General features: G+C 40.3%; 1 protein-coding gene across 3 annotated transcripts in view; it reads right to left on the reverse strand.

Annotated features, from left to right (window-relative positions):
* ATP8B4 (ATPase phospholipid transporting 8B4 (putative)) overlaps positions 1 to 19,527 on the reverse strand; it is a 249,725-nt gene that overhangs the window by 109,077 nt on the left and 121,121 nt on the right. For all 3 annotated transcript variants that reach the window (XM_040969053.1, XM_040969054.1, XM_040969052.1), the window contains exon 7: positions 7,168 to 7,240. In XM_040969053.1, the coding sequence (XP_040824987.1) occupies positions 7,168 to 7,240 (73 nt within the window). The remainder of the gene's footprint in view (positions 1 to 7,167; positions 7,241 to 19,527) is intronic.

Genomic DNA, 19,527 nt, shown 5'->3' on the forward strand with positions numbered 1-19,527 from the left:
GATAAAAGGTGCTAAAGGTTTTGTTGACAAAGTGTTTTAGGAGGGTAAATGAGAGAGGCAGAGAGAAAAAAAGGCAAATGGAAAGGGATGGAGGGAAGGGGAGATGGGAGGAGGAGAAAAGAGAAAAACATCCAGAGTTGGTGGTCGCTAAGGAATGCCACCATGGAACATTCTAGATGCAATGGAAGGTAGATCCCCAAACAGAGGCACCAGCCCCAAGTAACGAATGGAAATGGGGAGGAATAATCAATAATCTGAAGTCAAAGATGGGCTGAATAATCATTACTTAGAGCCAGAACCATGTTCCAAAAAACTGTTCTTATTTCCTCTGTCACGGCTGATGTCTTTCCCCACGCACTGCTAAGAGGCTCTCAGCCATGTCTCCAAGGAGTGAAACACACAGCACCCCTCTTCCAACCTCCTCAGGTGACCCAAAGCCCTGTTCACTGCCTCACCGACACCTGAGATCATCACTCCCATCACACCAAACCTGGACATCACTGAGTTCTCAGAGCCAAAGACCTCGTCTTCACAGGCTTCCCAGGAGTAAACAGTGCTTGTTGAGTTTAAGAATGAAGGACACAAAATTATAAGCAGTGATAATACTTTATAGCTATGCAGTCAGTTAAGGATTTGCAAAATGCTGCCTAATTGTGTCATTTTCTTCTCTCAACAACCATGTGAATTGGTAATACTGTTCCAATTACAAGAATGAGGGAGGTCCTATCTGGTCCAGCAATGATGAAGAAACAGATGCTGGGCCCGGCGGCGTGGCCTAGCAGCTAAAGTCCTCGCCTTGAACGCACCGGGATCCCATATGGGCACCAGTTCTAGTCCTGGCAGCTCCACTTCCCATCCAGCTCCCTCCTTGTGGCCTGGGAAAGCAGTCAAGGATGGTCCAAAGCCTTGGGACCCTGCACCCGCTTGGGATAGCTGGAGGAAGTTCCTGGATCCTGGCTTTGGATCGGCATAGCATCAATTGCACTCACTTGGGGTATAAATCATCGGATGGAAGATCTTCCTCTCTGTCTCTCCTCCTCTCTGTATATCTGACTTTCCAATAAATAAATAAATCTTCAAAAAAAAAAAAAAAAGAAACAGATGCTGCTACATCACCTTCACCACCACTGAACGAAATTAACTCATGTGAAGTTCACCTCTGTCTCCAACTCAAGGTGAGAGCACCATTACTGAGAAGACAATGGCTCCAAGAGACTCAGCCCCACACTCATGGATATGTACAGCTTAAACTGCAGAGCCAAATCCTCAGCTGTATACCCTTTCCTCTGATAGGTTACAAAAATAGTACACTAACTATGTAAACAATAAAGTATTTTCACTTTGTTTTGTTGATGTTCAAAAATCAAATTTGTAATGGTAGAAAAATATTAAGATAGCAGAGCCATATCTGAGGGAAAGATACATGTGTAGAATCCTCTTGAATACCACTTTTAAATTTCCCTTCATTATTCAAAACTATTCCCACATACAGCTAGTCATTTTCTTATCTCTATCATCTTTTAAACAAGTCAAGCCCACTGGGAGAGCTGAATTGTACCCTGCCTTTTTCTTCTGCTTCCCACGTAAAACTAGGTGATCTGGAAATTGAGGCAAAAAAAAATTTTTTTTAAGTTTACTTTCTGAGAGGCAGAAAGAAAGGGAGCAAAGAGATCTCCCATCCACTAGCTCATTCCTAAACTGCCCACAACCAGAGACTGGGCCGAGGCTGAAGTCAAGAGCTAAAAACTTTTTCTTAAGATCTATATGTTATTACTTGATATGCAGATTTGCAGAGAGAAAGAGATAAAGTCTGTCATCCACTGGTTCACTCCCTCAATGGCTACAATGGCCCAAACTGAGTCAACCCAAATCCAGGAGCTGCTTTGGGGCCTCCAGCATGTGTACAGGAGCCCAAGGAATTGAGCCATCCTCCACTACTTTTCAGAACACAAGTAGAGAGCTGGATCCCAAGTGGAGCCATCAGAACACAAACCGATGACCATATGAGATGCCAGTGCTGCAGGCCGAGGATTAGCCTGAACACTACCACATCAGCTTCACAATATGGACGGTTAATCCAGACTTTCCACATGGCTGGCAGGAATTCAATTACTTAAGCCCAAACCATTGCCTCTCGGTGTCTGAATTAAAGGAAGCTGGAGCAAGGAGCGGAGTCATATATAGAAGGCAACTATTGGATATGGGATGCAGGCATCCTAATTGATAACCTAATGGTTAGGCCAAATACCAGCCCCAAGATAATTCATTTCTATGGTTCAGAGTAAAGTGAGGATTACTTATATAGGAAGCAAAAGCAAAAAACTTCTGGATATGCCACCTTATTGGCCATCTCAGCTGAGATCATTCTCTTGTTTAAATTTTACTGATCAATTCCCATAAGTCAAATTGTAGATTTTAACTGAACAGCTTTAACTTGAGCATTTGAATTGGGTGAATCATTCTGGATCGCTTAATTTCTGAAATCCAAAATTGTGGCAGCCCAGACTCAAGGCAATTAGGATGACTATCCTAATTGAGCCAGTAACAGAAGATGCAATGCTTAGACTGGCCTCTAGAGGAGTCAGTGCTGTAACTTAGTGGATGAATCTGCTGCCTCAAAGTTATCATCCCATATGGGCTCCAGTTCAAGTTCTGGTTGCTCTGCTTCTGAGCTACCTTCCTACCAATGCATCTGGGAAAGCAGCAGAGGAAGATCCAAGTCCTTGGGGCCTGGTATCCATGTGGTAGACCTGCCAGAAGCTCCCAGATCCTAGTGTCAGATTAGGCCAGCTCTGGTTGTTGTGCCATTTAAAGTGAACCCGCAGATGGAAGCTCACTTTCTCCCTCTCTCTGTAACTCTGCCTTTCAAAGAAATAAACCTTAAAAGAGAAGGAGGGGAGGGGAAGGGAAGGGAATGGAAGGGAAGGGAAGGGAAGGGAAGGGAAGGGAAGGGAAGGGAAGGGAGGGGAGGGGAGGGGAGGGGAGGGGAGAGGAGGGGAGAAAAGAAAAGAGAAAACAAAAAAGAAAAAAGAAAAAGATGGATGGAAGGAAGGGAGAGAGGGAGAGAAGGGAGAGGGGAGAGGGGGAGGAGGGAAGGAGGGAGGGATGAAAACGAAAGAAAAAAAAAGAGTCTAGAGCTAGGCTGCCTAGTTTTATCTCCTGGTTCTCACACTGAACAGATATGTAATGATAATTGTGCTTCTGATTTCTAGTCTGTGAAAATTTCTAGTCTGTGTAACATTATATGAGTATAACCTGTCCTTGTTGGACTAATGTGGAAATGGTCAATTTATACAGTAATCATTTATAACATTGTGTGTTACGGGACGCATAGTCAATAAATGCCAGCTATTATTGCCTTATTGCCATGACTTGGCTTTCCAAGATCTCCCTGAGCATAATAACCCTAAGCAGGTCTCTTTCAGAGACTGATTTTTGCTCCCCAAATATAAGCTCTCTGAAACTCTGCCAGGTGATGCTAGAAAGCAAGGAGTTATATTAATGCTCTGATTTCTACAGCTCACCCGTTACAGCATTTGCTTGCTCTTGAAAATGATCTTATGGGTACAAATTGCTAGACACAGGAAAATGTCAGATAAAATCACCTAGTCAGGACACATCACAGAGTCAGGATTTGGAAGCCTCCCTCATTAATTCAAACACTAAAGCAACAGAGCTGTAGTTACAGGAGTCAAAAAAAAGAATAAGGCAGGTAAAAATACATATGACTGGTAATACTATTGGAGACCAGGATTCAGGTCTGTGGTCAAACAGATTTGCTAACATCACATGACCCCCGCCCCCCTTATGTACTGTAGGTACTGAATCTAAACAAGTTGAGCACATTGACATTGAAAATAAAATGGCATTAACATGAGACCTGGGAGAGTACTGAGGAGGGAGAATGAGGTAAGGGTTCTGCGTGCTGAGTTTCAGTTAGCTTGAAGAAAGAAATTCTGGTGTTCTGTTGCACTATACAATCACTATAAATAATGATAATGTACTGTGTTTTTCTTTAAAAACCTAGAAGAATTTTGAATGTTTTTACCACAAAGAAATGATAAATATTGAGATAGACATGTTTACATGTCTGTGAACAGCATGTAACGTATACATTACTACTGGAAGTCCTGAGCTACCCCAGCCCTTTCACCGCCTCAAAAGAATTAGCTCCTGTAACACTGGTGGCATGGAAGAGCAAGGGGAAATGTGCTCTTCGCACTGAAGCAGTGTGCAAGCAGAAAGGGAACAGGGCCAGCCCTGTGGCTCAGGAAGTCAAGGCACTGAGCCATCTCAGACATGTGGCAGTTCAATTCCTGGGTGCTGCACTTCTGGTCCATCCAGCTCTCTGCAAATGCACCTGGGAAAGCAACAGAATATGGCCCTAGTCCTTGGGTTCCCACCACCCACATGGTAGACCCTCATGGAGCTCCTGGCTCCTGGCTTCAGCCTAGCCACTGTGGCCATTTGGGGAGTGAATCAGTACATAGAAAATCTCTCTTCTCTCTTTTTCTCTGCAACTCTGCCCTCCAAATATTTTATACATATGCACACACACACACACACACACACATATATATGTATGCATGTATGTATGCATGAGAAAAGGGAAAGGTGGCAGTCATGCACACCACCCCCTGCCCTCATATGTAACAAAGAAGACACTCTTAGGAGAGGGGATTGAGCAAGGGAGTGCCAGCCACTGACAGTGTGATTTTGATGGTGTTCCTCCAGATGAAAACAGGAGGAGCAGCCACAAGCGAAGGGTTGAAACCAACCACTCTCACCTCATCATGGAACCACAATAAAGGATCCCATCTGTACTGTCCAACATGATAGCTGCAAGTTGCATGTAGCTATTTAATTCTGAAATACTTACAAGTTCAATTCTTCAGCTACACTAACCACATGTTGAGTGCTTGGTTGCCATATGGGGCTACTGGCTATCCCATTGGAGGGTACAAATATAGAACATTTTCTCCATTGCTAAAGTTCTGTTGGACACCCCTGAAACACATGGATCACTGACTGCACGGGGACTTGTGTAAACGTGTGATTCATTTTTAAACCAGTGTTAATGATGCACTCACGAAAGTGGTTTCCTTCTAGCTGAGAGACTCAGCCTTGTCTTATGGATCTCATTTACTGGCTTCACAATAATAAACATGTATATTACAAAATAGAAAATGTAGCTAACTTAAAAGCACAGCTGGAGGGAAATACAAATTAGAATATCAAGGCTCGGGGGCAAGCTGGAGCTCTGATACGCTGGCTGTGCCACTCCACACAACACCCTCCCCTGCCAAAAACAAAGTTTGAAACACAGATTTCCCTCTTGCTTTTCTGAACTTATTCCTTAAAAATGTATAAATGAAGAAATAACACTATTAGTGAGCAAGTGAGTCCAGCCTATTGTTTATCCTGTTGGAGTATATACATGGGGCTTTTACTGAAGGATAAGGTTTGCTTTTTGTAATTCCTTATCATCAAGCAGCATTTGGCATACAGTAGCTGCCAAAAAATTGAATGCACACATCTGAGAATTCCACATATGCAAGCTTCTTTTCAAAAGTTAAAGGTATCTACTTAAAAGTACACAAGTCTTCTCATTGGATCTACTTGGAAAGAAGAACCAAAATGGGAAGCATATAGCCTTTTCTTCAAAAACAACGAGTTCTGAAGATAATATTTGCTTCATTACGGCATTTATATTTATTTGTTGGTATCCTATTGGCCCAAAAAGTCTGGTTTTTATTACTTCAGATCCATTTTTTTTTCTGTCTTCTTTCTACAAATGGATAGCACCATTCATTTAGCCAACATTAACTGAATGCTCCCTATAATGTAACAGGACACTAGGCATCAGACAGCAGGCAGATCAACATGCACTTGGACTTCAGGGATCCTGTAGCATCCCAACTTAGGAAACCACAGCCTGGGAAGACAGGAAGGTCTATCTGAAATGATGCAGTGGTCTAGCAGTCTGATTTGACACATGAACGAACCAAAAGCAATGAAGCATTTGTTCACTTAAGGAAGGGAACAAAGAAATATCCTTACCAGTTCCCCATCCACTGTCCTGTACACATGTAACCCTGAGCCCACCTACAGGGCCTGTTCTCATAGGTGGTGTTCCCAAACTCTAAAGAGCTGCAAAACAAGCCAGACAAGCTCATGTAAATTGTGTCTAAAATAATAGTCAACAGAATGTGAGGACCTGACAGCCTGCCCTGCACAGAAGGAACCAACACCACGACTTCCAGGCTCCCTGTTAGCTGCTTTGGCATCTACTTTTGGTTTTCAGCTATTTTCTGAACCATTCAGCTTGCCAGGAAAACAAAGATTTCTCTGCTTGAAACTGTGAGTACTTTTGTGAATGGACTCTCCATTGAGTGGTTTCTTAGCAAGGGTTGACCCAGCAAACTCAGAATCCATAGAAAATGCATTAACCAAAGAATATGGCTAAGGGAAGCTCTTTAGGAGTCCTAACTCATTTGTTGTCCTTGTAAGCACATCTTAGATGTCTCCCCTTGCAGTAAGGTAGCACAAATTTAATGAATATCACAACTTGCTACATAATATTACAATGAATATAACAGTTCTCATAGCTAGTCTAACATATGTTCGACGTATATAACAGTTTTCATCTCCAAACTGGCTATCTTTGTCACCCTAAATTTAATTTGAACTACAACAGTTGCATACATTATAGTAGTTGTTGGAATACTCTTAATTCAGTAAATTGCAATATAAGGAGATTGAGAATATAAATTATAGTACAGCAGATACACAAAGTAAAACTTTCATTGACACAGCACAATCAATAAAACTTCTGGTTAATCAGGAAATTAGCAATTCTAATCACAGTATTAAGGAATGGTGTACAAAATATGTGAGAAAAACTGTTTTTAAGGTACTCAGAAGCATTTTTCAAACTCTTATGTAAAATGATTAATGGATCCTGACTTAAAATTTTTGTTAAAGATTGGTCCCTAAAGAAATGGACAAGGAGATAATTCAGCCTTATCATGTTATTGGAAATAATCTTTTACAATATCTTTAAACTGAGACCTTTAATGAATATATAATAGTATTACCCAGGCCTACTATGGATTTACTAAATTTGTACATGTAAAAACTTACATAATTTAAATATTAAATACTCACAGCAACAAATTGGTTATTTTCTAATTTAATGATGTCTCCCACTTTGACATTCATCCACTTTTCATTCTGCATCCTAAAAACAAAACCAAAATTAGTACTTTTTCAGGAACAGAAAGAATCACAAGTATAATCAAGGAATATATTCATGATGAATATGTCAAAGAAAACAGATAAGACTCCAAAAAGTGAAATTTGAAAAGACCTTCCCTAATGAATTTCTTTGCCTGAGTACTGTGAGAACCACGAGCAGAGAGGAAAAAATAATTTTCCCAGGAATACCCAGTGAGTTTGTGCCATACCGAAGGCCTGTTCAGTTTGCCCAACCCACAGGAGAGAACTCTACCCACTACCCCATGGTATCAGCTTTACGCAGTGTCTTATGGACATCCCACATTTTGTCATTGGCATTCTTTCCAAAGCCTTCATTAGTAAACACTTCAAACATCACTGCCATGATCTTGGAATCCTTCTCTGGAGGCAAAAAAGCAAAGAAACAGCAGTAATAGAGAATGATGCAGGACAATGGTCAAAATGAAGAAAAAAGATAAATTTTGGAAAGAACAAGAGTAACTGAGTGTTCAAAGATACCAATTGAGAATGATCACCCACAAATCATTCACAGTACTGATGGCTTTCTTGATAGGCTCAGAGGCTAAGATGATAGCACTCAGGACGTTACAGCCAGCAACTGTGCAGCTTTCCTTAAAGCTCAGATGTACAGTGGAGTCCCTCATCTACTCTTCAAGTTCAGAGGGAGTTACAATGAGAATTTTATCTATTGAATCTAATCCATAGTCACAAACCGGTTCCTGCTGCCCAAAGCCAGATCAGGCCTTTAAAAACAGAACAGCTGTGCTATAGGTGCTGAATATCCCCTCTGAAATTCCTGGAAATATAAAGCAGTTTGGTTTTTCAAGTGGAAAATCTTCACCGTGCTACTTTCTCAGGGATTCCCTCTTAGAGGAAAGGGCCAAGATGAGGATGGATGGCGAGTTTTCCCACTAAGAAAGGCAGGTTAACTTTACTGTGCTGGTTTTAAAAAAAAAAATAACCTAATTTACTTGTTTTATAGGCTGGAAAATTATTTTAAATATTTATACAACTGTGAAATATGCCTCTCACTATCAACCCTGCTGGGTCACTTGGCCTAAACGCTCAAAGAACTTTTCTTTCATATGAATCCAAGTACATGTTGTTCTGGAACATTTTCAACTGCGGCATTTTCATCTCTAGCCAGAATTCAATTATTTTTCCAATGCCATACTTTTCTGCACTTTATCCAATTCAATGACAATGGGAGAGTGCAGGAAGGCTTTTGCATTCCATTTTACTTATCTTCACAGGTATGGGTATGTGCTGGTTCATTTCTCCTGGAGGTACCTTCTTTGAAGAATTGGTGACATTTCTTGGGAGACAGTGTCTCAGAAAAAACACATGTGGATGTAGGAAGAAGGATGTTGTGTATAGATTATAAAAATCACATTGCTACTGAATTGCCCTTTAGTCTCTATTGAAACGGCACCTGCTCAGGTAAAGCTGAAGTGACATTAAGGTTCATTTTCAAATTGCTATTGCTCTGACTTGAACACTCTGAGATCTATGGAGATCGACCCAGAAGAGCAAACATTATTCCCTGAATGTTAATCCCAAACCGAGCACTCTCCAAACTGCTTAATCAATAGCCCAAACAATGGATCAGCAGATACATCTGTCAGATTTGTGGGCAGCGTCCTAATAAAGAAAATAGCATAATCCTTAAAAAGTAAGAGGATGATAAAATGTTATCCTATGACTTGACAAAGTTGCTGAAAAGGCAAAGCAGAATAAGACAGAGAGTACAAGATATTGTATTTTAGAAAGGAGAACATAACACTTGACATATAGCACTGTAGAGTTTCACAGCCGGGGGAATGGAGATGTTTACAAACCATGGGCTGTGTGTGGTGTCTTGGTTAACCTCTTCTCTGATTATTTGCCTGTGAAATTGTGGATGTTGGGAAGATGATGTTTATCAATTCCCCTTGCCCCCTTTTATCTGTGCTCCTGAATCCCTCTGTGATAACTGATGTCATGGTAACTGACATGTGTACTTGCTTGGCTAGCTGCCCACAAGTCTGTTATACAATGATTTGGCTGTGACCCACTATTGTCTGTGAGCCTATAAAAGCAGCTGGTGGCATGTTTAGATATAGCTGCTGTGGATGCACATGGACACACATATGTAGTTATCAGTGGATGTGGCTGGCTGTGCATATGTGGAAGTATGTAAGTATCCCTGAGTGTCTGACCACCACCACAACACAGAGGCAGGTTGTCTCCTGTAGCCCCACTGCCTCCAGGGGCAAGTGGCTGTTTCTTCTGCATGTCTCACTGCAGGGTAAGTAAAAACAGATATAAACCCACAAATAATTTCAAGTTGTACTCTGACCTGTCAGAATCTGGATCTGATTGTCCTGGGTCCTTAGCCCCAGGAGAAAAATTAATAACAGAATCAGAGGAGAATTTCATTTCATGTTATTTTGTATTTCTAACTTAGCAGATAAATCTGAACGCACACTTAACTAGGACACAGAGGTATGTCTGATGAGCGGTAACAGTCATAGCTATGGCAGTGTCTAAACTTAAGAACCAGCAGAAACTAATTAAGACCTGAAAAAACACATTTAAGTCACTGATATTTTGAATTCAACCTTTCTCTTGCCACACCCTCTACCATTATCCCAGACAATACAACATCAAAGGCACCCAAGCAGAATTAGAGACAAAGGAAGATTTGCTCTCAAACTTATCTTCAAAATATTTCTAGACTTCTGAGATTTTCATTTGTATGGTGATTGGGTTTCGTCATCACCCCGAAACAATGAAAACAGACACGCCCTGGCTTTCCATGTGTGGTGCAGCTGTTCTCAAAGCTCATGCTGGGAGCAATGACACATTGTGGCTCTGTTAGAACACAGGATGACCTTGTGGGCTGTGAAGATGACAGTTGGCTCCAAGAACTCAGCACCTGCAAACTTCGATTTTACTAGTGCTAGGAAAATCTTGCTCCCTTTAATAAATTAAAAAAAAAAAAAACCTTCAGTGTGTGAATCCTCCAAAAGCATGTTTATTCATTTAACTACACTTGAAATGCCAAACTGTTTAAATGTGGCTAGATTTTCAGGATTATCACATAATTATTTCATGTAATGAAAGTGACATAATCCAGTTCATGGTTCTTTGAACTTAGTGTTTCAAACAGAGCAAGAGTATGAGTTTGGCCTTGATAATCTCCCAAGTCAATGGCTAAGTAAGCAAAATTCATGGGGAAAATTCATAAATACACATTCCAAAGACACCATAAAATGTGGAGTTTAACTGTGATATGATGGCAACTAGAATTACTTCAAGGAAAAAAATAATTTTAAATAGCCGTATAGTATTATATTTTTGTATATATGTAAAACATGTTAATATATTACATAACATATATTAAAATATAACTATATTCCTCCTCTCAGAATATCAAAAATCTGATTTCTCAGAAAAGGGTTGAAAAATTGCTACTTACTCATGAATTGATTTGAAGCATATTAGGTACAGCATGCTAAGAGCTGCTAGACTTGGGTGAAATATTCCTCTAGAAATACCCATTTCTAGATAAGAGAGCACCCATCACCCACCGTGACACTCAAAATTGGTTTCAGACTTGAGAAATCAGCTGCTTATCTTGAGCAAAATATAACCCCCTCATTGAAGTTCAGGGACAAAAGACCCTCAAGGCTCCAATCATCAATGCTATAACCTAATGATTCTGATTTCCTATTAACAGCATAAACCTCTGAAAAATAAAATCTCCTCCCAAGCTTCATACGTATTGTACTGCCACTAATTAACCAACCAATCCACTTACTCTAAGTTTGGTCTTTTCTTTCATCTTCAGCAAATGTCATTCCTAGAATTCACAAAAGCACTCCCTGGCTCAGATAGCCTTTGTTTTGTTCACCATGTGTCTTCAAGACTTACAATAACATCTAGTTCATAGCAGGTCCCCACATACTCCTTTAGGGCCAGCGCTGTGGTATAGCAGGTGAAGTCACCACCTACAATGCCAGCATCACACACAGGAGCCATCTGGGCAATCAGCCAGCAATTGGAAGAGTTCTTTCATTCCCTGCCTCTCCCTCCCACTCTGCCCTTCAAACAAAAAATACGTCATTAATATTGACTTGTAATTAAAACATACAGAAGTAATTTTTGGCAAAAATATTTGCTAAATTTTCTTCAATGTCCAAAAAGAATCACAACAGTCAACATTTCCTTAGTACTTACTATAATCCAGGGACTCAAACAGTACTTTCATTTCAGAGCATTTAAATAAAAACAAATGACAGTCTCACTAACTTTGCATTATTTTTTAAGATTTATTTTTATTGCAAAGTCAGATATACAGAGAGGAGAGACCGAGAGGAAGATTTTCCATCTGATGATTTATACCCCAAGTGATTGCAAAGGCTGGACCTGAGCTGATTTGAAGCCAGGAGCTTCTTCCAGGTCTCCCATGTAGGTGCAGGTCCCAAGGCTTTGGGCCATTCTCAACTGCTTTCCCAGGCCACAAGCAGGAAGTTGGATGGAAAGTGGGGCTACTGGGATCAGTACTGACACCCATTTGGGATCCCGTTGCGTTTAAGGCGCGAACTTTAGGCATTAGGCCACCGCACCATGCCTGCATTATTCCTATATATTTCTACCCCAATTTTTACAAAGTAGGACACCAAGATTCAGACATTTTGCAACATCAATCAGAAATTTACATAGCCATATACTACGATATAGATATTCCACTTTGAGGAACTGATCATACAGATTCATAATCACAAATTTACGAGGATTTTTACTGGCGAGTGATACATTAAGAACCATTAAAATATCATCAGTAAGAATTAGATATACTATTGTACACTTAACCACAGCTCCGTTAACCCAGCCAGCAGAGGTGTTTGGCACAGTACCTGTGATAGGCCTTGGAACACTGGCACACCTTGTTAAGTTCCACCTCCACTCCAAATTCCTGCTAACACAGACCCTGGGAGGCAACAGCCACCAACCACATGGAAGACCTAGATTGAGTTCCAGGTCCTGGTTTCAACCTGCCCCAGCCCCTTACGTGGACACATTTGGAGAATGTCAGTCTGTACAGGATCTCTGTCTCTCCCTCTCTGTCTCTCCCCATCCTGTTTTTTGTCTTTATGTAGAACTCTCAAATAAAATGAAAATAAGCAAATATTCTGAAAAAATTATAGCACAGCAGAGGCCCTAAAAAGAATAAGATCTGCATGTGCTGATAAGACATCTGCTCTAAGTTAAACTGCCGAAGTAGAGAACGCCCTCAGCAGATGACAGCAGAAACACAATAGGATTCTAGCTCTGCACCGAGACAAGTGTATCTACACATATGTATGTTTTATATGCATGGAGAACTGCTTGAAAGACATGAGAAACAGTTCAGTGGCTGTCACTATGGAAAGAAAATGGAGAGGGAAAGTGAAATGAAAGACAGACATTTCCATTGTATTCTTTTGTACCCTACTGTCACATTTTTTTTACTTTACATATATTGTTATTTTAATAGCCAATTAGAGAGAGAAAAACCAGATAAAACTTACTCAGGGTCATATAAGTAGCAGAGCTGGGAATTGAACCTAAGCCTGTCTGGCTACAAAATGTACACTGTCAATGAATCTGTAATTCTGGTTCTTTGGGGCTTTATTTTCTACAATAATTATGCATTACCTGTTCAGTAATACAACAATCCCTAAGGAGCTGAAGTGATTGAGTCATAGCAATAGGGTGTTCTTGCATTGCTGAAAGCCAGCTGACCCAGTCATGGTCCCCTGACACAAACGCTCAGTGGACAGCGCTGGTTTCTGGTTCTTTTCAATCCCGGTGCTGTCAGGGCTGCACCAGAAGAAAACATACGGCTTGGCTTTCAGTCTCTAATAACGCTCTGCTGAGTAGGATCTCATTACGCTGAGAATGAACATAACGCTCTTATCTCCTTTGGAATCCATTTATTTTCAAGAATGCAGATATTTCCCCCTCCTTTTCACTCCTTCTATATGCAAAATGCTTAGGCTAAGGCAAAAAAAAAAAAAATCACACAGGAGGTTTGTGGTCACTTGGTGAAGGTTTCTCACCAACGTTTCCCAGAGAGAAAAGTGAGAAAAAGATGATAAATGATGTAGTCCTACAGCATGGATAATTTAATAATTTGGTGAGGATTTGTAATCAACTTTGTAGGTGTCCTCCCTAATTTATATAAATCTTCATAAATCTTGCCATGCATCAGGTGAATGCAGAAACACACAGTCTAGCTGCCACATTTTGGAAACAAAACACTCAGTTCTTTTTTAAGATTTATTTTTTTATTGGAAAGGCAGATATACAGAGAGGAGAGACAGAGAGGAAGATCTTTCGTCTGATGATTCACTCCAAGCAGCCACAATGGCTAGAGCTGAGCCAGTCCAAAGCCTGGAGCCCCCTCCGGGTCTCCCATGTGGGTCCCAAAGCTCTGGAACTATCCTCAACTGCTTTCCCAGGCCACACGCAGGGAGCTGGATGGGAAGCAGGTCCATCAGGATTAGAACAGTGCCCATTTGAGATCCTGGTGCAAGCAAGGTAAGGACCTTAACCACTACACTATCGCACCGGGCCCAGTTCTCTTACTAAGCTATATCTGAACAAAAAAAAAAAAACAAATTTCTACAGTGTTGTGCAGAAAATGTATTCTCTTTCATCAATTCCCTAAATTTAAACCTTTCTCCTGAATTAGGCTTTGAGATCTTCTCAATGTCTGTAAGAGATTTCATTGCTAGATGGCTAATGCAGGAGGAGTCCACAAGGCCTTCAGAACAAAATCCCTTCAAAGGAAGACTGCAACGCCTCTCCCTCCCTCCCTCACTCTCTCACACACACACACACACACACACACACACACACACACACACACAAATGCTGAAGGAGACACATTGGACTGATCGCAGGGAAAGCAGGTTTCTAGATCTAGGTTGGATACCTGGGCAGCAGACACCGGGCAAGAATTTTAGGAAAGAAGTGGATCGGAAAGATTTCTTGGGAATCCCACGAGAGAGGAACGAAAGCACAGCTGGGCAGAGAGAGAAACTGGGTTATTGATGTAGAAACAACAAAGACGTGAGTCAAGCCCATGGGGAGCTCAGGAACTTGAGAGAGGGACCCAGATCGTAACACCAGGGCATCACTCACTCACCAGGTGCAGACTGACACTACAAAGCTGGAAGGACCCTAAGCAAAACACTCTCCTCGGGCGAGGGCAATTCCCAAGGTGGCTGACAGCTGAGGAGTGTGCGTGGGGGAAGCGTGGTGGGAGCCGGGGTAATACACTCTGCTGTCCCGAAGAGGATGGTGACAAATGCTGCAGAGAAGACACACACCCTAACTTTGCTGTTGGAATCTATGTAATTATACTATTGTTTTATTTTTAGGTGGCACATAGATATTGTACATAACATGGGGTTTCATATGAAGTTTCAATACATGTAAACATTAAGTAATATCCAGTCACAATAAACCTACGTCTATTCAAACATTTATTATTCTTAGAACATTCAACATCTTCTTTATTTTTCAGAAAAGCATGCTGGGGTCCATGCAGTGGGTGTGGACGACACAAAGATGTAAAGAGAACAGCTCCTGTGTTGGTGAGGTCTCTCCAATCACCTCAGTGCAGTTTCACCCCCTTTTGCAGGGACACTCAATCACTCTAAGAATTCTGTAATCTATTGAGGCAAGATTATTTGCCCTTGTGTGATGGTTTTTGCAACTGATGTGAGCTTGCGAGTTAATATCACTGATAAATGTCTTGTTGAGTGGGCCTTTAACAATTCACACACAGGAGTGCAATTAAGCCCACGCCATTTCTGGACACTTTACAGTGTGTCTTGTCTCAGAAGCTGGCCCAGACATGTTAGCGCACCTCCGGGAAAGGGTTTGATAAGTATCCTAAAAATTAGTGAAAGTGATGAGAGTATGAGCTGAAATTGCTATGGCTATAAATACAGTTACTGTGACCTTAAAGGCTAGCCTGTGTTTGCAATTTCTTTGGATCATAGGAAAAGTATCTGTTTTATCTGCTTTCATAATTTTGGCTAAAGGAATTAAAGGATGCTTTTATTAATATTATAGAGATATGCTTTTAATTATTGTTTGATTGTTAATGGAGTTGTAGAGCCTGTAGTTGTAGGGGAATTTAATATTTGAAAGCTTTGTCTTGGATCTTTATAGTTTTTTCCATTGTACCATATTTTTCCCATTAAGTGATGGGTAAGTTGTAGAAATAGAAATGTAGTAGGAATGTATTACTGATTAGTAGGTAATCACATGTGCCTTGGCCTTGGAGTCCTGGCCGTTGCTCAATGGCTACTACAGAAGAATGAACAATGGCTTAATTTAAAGAAAATGAATGTAGTATTTTGCAGAATTATCTTTAAGAGCACCTGCTTAATCATGAAGTAAATATACCAATTAAATGTTTGTGCAGAAGCTTTTGATGTGTCTGAGTAAATAAAAATGACAGCTACTTGAGCTGTTAGTACAAGGCACCAAGTGACTGCGTGTCTCTCTTCCTCGCCAAATCCACACCCCCTTCTTGAGCTCTAAACATGGCTGGAGCTGGCCTCTGGCAAAAGCATACATTATCATTATTTATTGTCACTCTACTACACAACGAACTTTTGACTCTCAACTGTGACTTAGTTCTAAATCAATCAACATTTCCTCTTCCCTTTTTATCTTCTACTCTCTCCAGCCTCTAATATGATTATACTCTCATTTTTCTGTGAAAACAACTTTTTACATTCCACATGCAAGTGGGATCACACTTTTTTGTGTTTGGCTTATTTTACTTAACATAATGACCTCCAGGAGTCACCACTGCGGTACAGTGGGTTACAGCCCTTGCCTGAGATGCTGGTATCCCAGAGTGAAGTGCCAGTTTGAGTCCCAACTGACTACTTCCAATTCAGCTCCCATTAACAGTGCCTAGGAAAGCAGCAGAAAAAGGCACAAGTGTTTGAGCCATGTTACCCACATGTGAGGGCTGGATGGAGTTCCTGGCTCCTAAATAGTGTCCTGGCCCAGTTCCGACCATTTGAAGGACAAACCAAAAGATGAAAGATGGATCTCATTCACTCTTTGCCCACTACCAACATCTCTACCTCTTCCTGATTTGTATATATGTATAAACACTCATTATATGTTACAAGTGAGAAGATCTCATCCTTCTTTGTGACTGAATAGTATTTTATTTTAGGTATGTACCCCAATTTTATCCATCTATTAGTCGATACTTAGATTCTTCCATTTCTTGATCTTATAGATAGTGCTCCAATAAACCTCAAAGTGCAGACATCATTCCAACAGACTGGTTTCATGTCCTCTAACTGTATCTTCAGTAGTAAGATGGATGGAACCTAACACGGTGCCATTTCTAGTTGTTTGAGACTTTCATAATCTTTTCCACAAGGACTGTACCAATTTACACTCTCATTAACAGTGTACCACTAGGAAATGGTCCAACAGATAGCTTTCTGTGTTCTTTCATGCTCATGTTCTCTGTCTCTCTCTTCCTTTGAAGCAAAAACATAAATCTTGAGACCAGCACTGTGGCACAGAAGATAAACCAACCACCTGCAACACCAGCATGCCACATGGGCACTGGCTCACATTATGACTGTTGCACTACCAAAGCAGCTCCCTGTTGATGGCCTGGGAAAAACAGCAGGAAGATGGCCCAAGTCCTTTGACCCCTGCACTAGGAGATCTAGATGAAGTTCCTGACTCATGGCTTTGTCCTGAACCAGCCTGGTCATTGCTGCCATCTGAGCAGCAACCAGTGGATGGAAGATCTTGATCTCTCTCCTTTTCTCCCTTCCCTCTCGCCTCTCTCATTCTCTATAACTCTTTCAAATAAATCTTTTTTAAAAAATTGTTAGTGTCATTTTTTAAAGTTGTGATATCACTGACTTGAGTTCTTCATAAACCAGATCATATATAAATAAAACTCTTAATTAGTTACTCACCCATTGGCATGTAAGCTCACACCCCTTCCCTAATACTCCAAGACCACTCCTATTAACCCAAATGAGCCCTGCGACAGACACCTTACTGAGCACGAGATCCAAGTGAAATTAGGTACAGGCTGCAGTACCCAACAACCCAATGAACAAAGGGAACATGCAAATCTGTTTTAAATAACCATGATGAAATCTTTGTCTTTTGATACCTGCAGCATGTAACTATTTTCCAACCATGAGGAAAACCTGCACCTCAGCAGAGTGATCTCAGTGTTACACTGTTTGCCATCCAGCTGTCATCAAAAGCCCAGTGAGAAAACTGATTGACCAGAGACTATTTAATAAAGTACATATGAACTCTTGTTCTTCAAGACAGTCCAAACATCATCCCTGTGTGCAGTGAGCTCATCAAAAAACTATATGCCTGGACTTTATTACACCAGTCCATCCAGACTGGTCTTCTCAGAATCATGACTTAACACCCTGCCAGCAAGTTTCAGTCAGGATTTACTTACGGTCATAAGTAAAGTATCTCTATTCTCCAAGGCTTCAACCATTATGTCTTTCATAATTCTCACAGAATCAGGGTAAGACTTGCTGGTCATGATCACTTTCATTGTGCCGTCAGTTTTACAGCCTCCACACCTTTATTATGAGAAACAAAGCTCCAGCTGATCGTTTCAATTTGTGCCTGACAAATCTCAGGGGATTGTTTAAACAAAACCTAGAAATTTTTATAGGCAGATTGATCTTTGAAGATTACACAGAAAGCATCATCTTGTTATTAGCAAATAAAATTCTGTTCAGAATGATCCAAAAACTGGAAATGGATTTTTCAAAAATCTTTCACTCTTCAAAAATAGAAAATTGACCTCATGGTTAGAAAAAAAGATTATGTAGCATAGCAGTAAGATCCCATTTTGTAGAATCAGAAAATAAAGACACGCAGCTAAACACCCAGGGACCCTATGACTTAGGGCAAGAAACTGGTCAAAGTTTTAATTTCCCAACATGATGGACAAAAGTTAGTTCTTCTCTGTTTTTCAAAATGTCTTTTTCATAAGTCTGGAGTTCTTAAAATAAGCCCACCCAATATTTAAACCTCTATCAACACATTTAAGTTTTAGATAAAATTTTGAAAGCTATGAATTACAAAAGAACATGTATATCTTGTAAATATTTAGCAAGCTATAGTATATGCATGTAAAATATTTTATTTATTTTATAAATAATCTCACTTAGGACTTTTTTGCATTTAAAATATTATATTTTATTTTATGATCTAGTTCCATAGGCTCTGGGGTTGCCTGTTCTCTTCCCCAAGGTCCCTTCCCCTCCCATTGATTTCCCTTCTAGTTTTACAATGGGTGTGTATATTTTGATCTTAATTTCAAGGCTTCAAATGCTCTATCTGTTCATACTATCTCCACTTCTCGGCTGCCCGTTTCTTCGGCATTCAAATTTTTGTCCTTATCCCTCCAACTACAACCTCTCTGCTCATTCTTTATTTTGCTAAATTCAGTGACCAGTTCTTAGTCTTCACATTATTCATCGCATTCAGTCACTCCTTCTTTCATCAAATGATTCTACTTTCTACTGATTTTCTTTAGTTCATTTGTCACTCTTTCTCAAATCTTTAGCTAGCATGTTTTTTTCCATCCCTAAACCTTACAGCATCCAAAGCTTGTCTCTTCATTATTACATATGATATAGTATCTCATTCTAAAAGGTCAAATGAATTTCGAAATTTGTATTTTCAGCCCATACCTCTATCTTAAGGGTCAACCACGTACTCTATACTTTCACAAAATGACTAATAGCCTAAAAAGAACTCTGGTTTCCCAGTCCAGGAAGAAAATAATCATCACCACATGGTCCTTCCTATTTTCCCCACTTTATCATATCAGCCAAGAACTACAGATTGATTCCTTTCTTTACACACTCCCAATGGAGCAGCCTTCTATCATCTCTACCTTGAAAATATATCGCAATCCAAGGCGCTGAATGATATGATGGAAATATTGGATGTAGTAATGGAAATTTTGCGAAATATGTTTTAAGTTCTTATGTGTTCAAGATAAAAGGGAAAATATTCATTGATAGCAGAATATGACATATAGGATTTGACTTTCAAATAGCCCAGAAGATTAAAAAAGAGGACAGGTACAAAAATATCAGGTAGTTGATGGAGGCTGTAGGCAGATAATACACAGATAAAGAATCATTATAGTACGGTTTGTGTGTGTGTGTGTGTATAAAGCAATTACAC

Source organism: Ochotona curzoniae, unplaced genomic scaffold (genome assembly GCF_017591425.1).
Source record: "Ochotona curzoniae isolate NIBS_2020 unplaced genomic scaffold, NIBS_Ocur_1.0 scaffold_4701, whole genome shotgun sequence".
NCBI classification, from domain to species: domain Eukaryota; kingdom Metazoa; phylum Chordata; class Mammalia; order Lagomorpha; family Ochotonidae; genus Ochotona; species Ochotona curzoniae.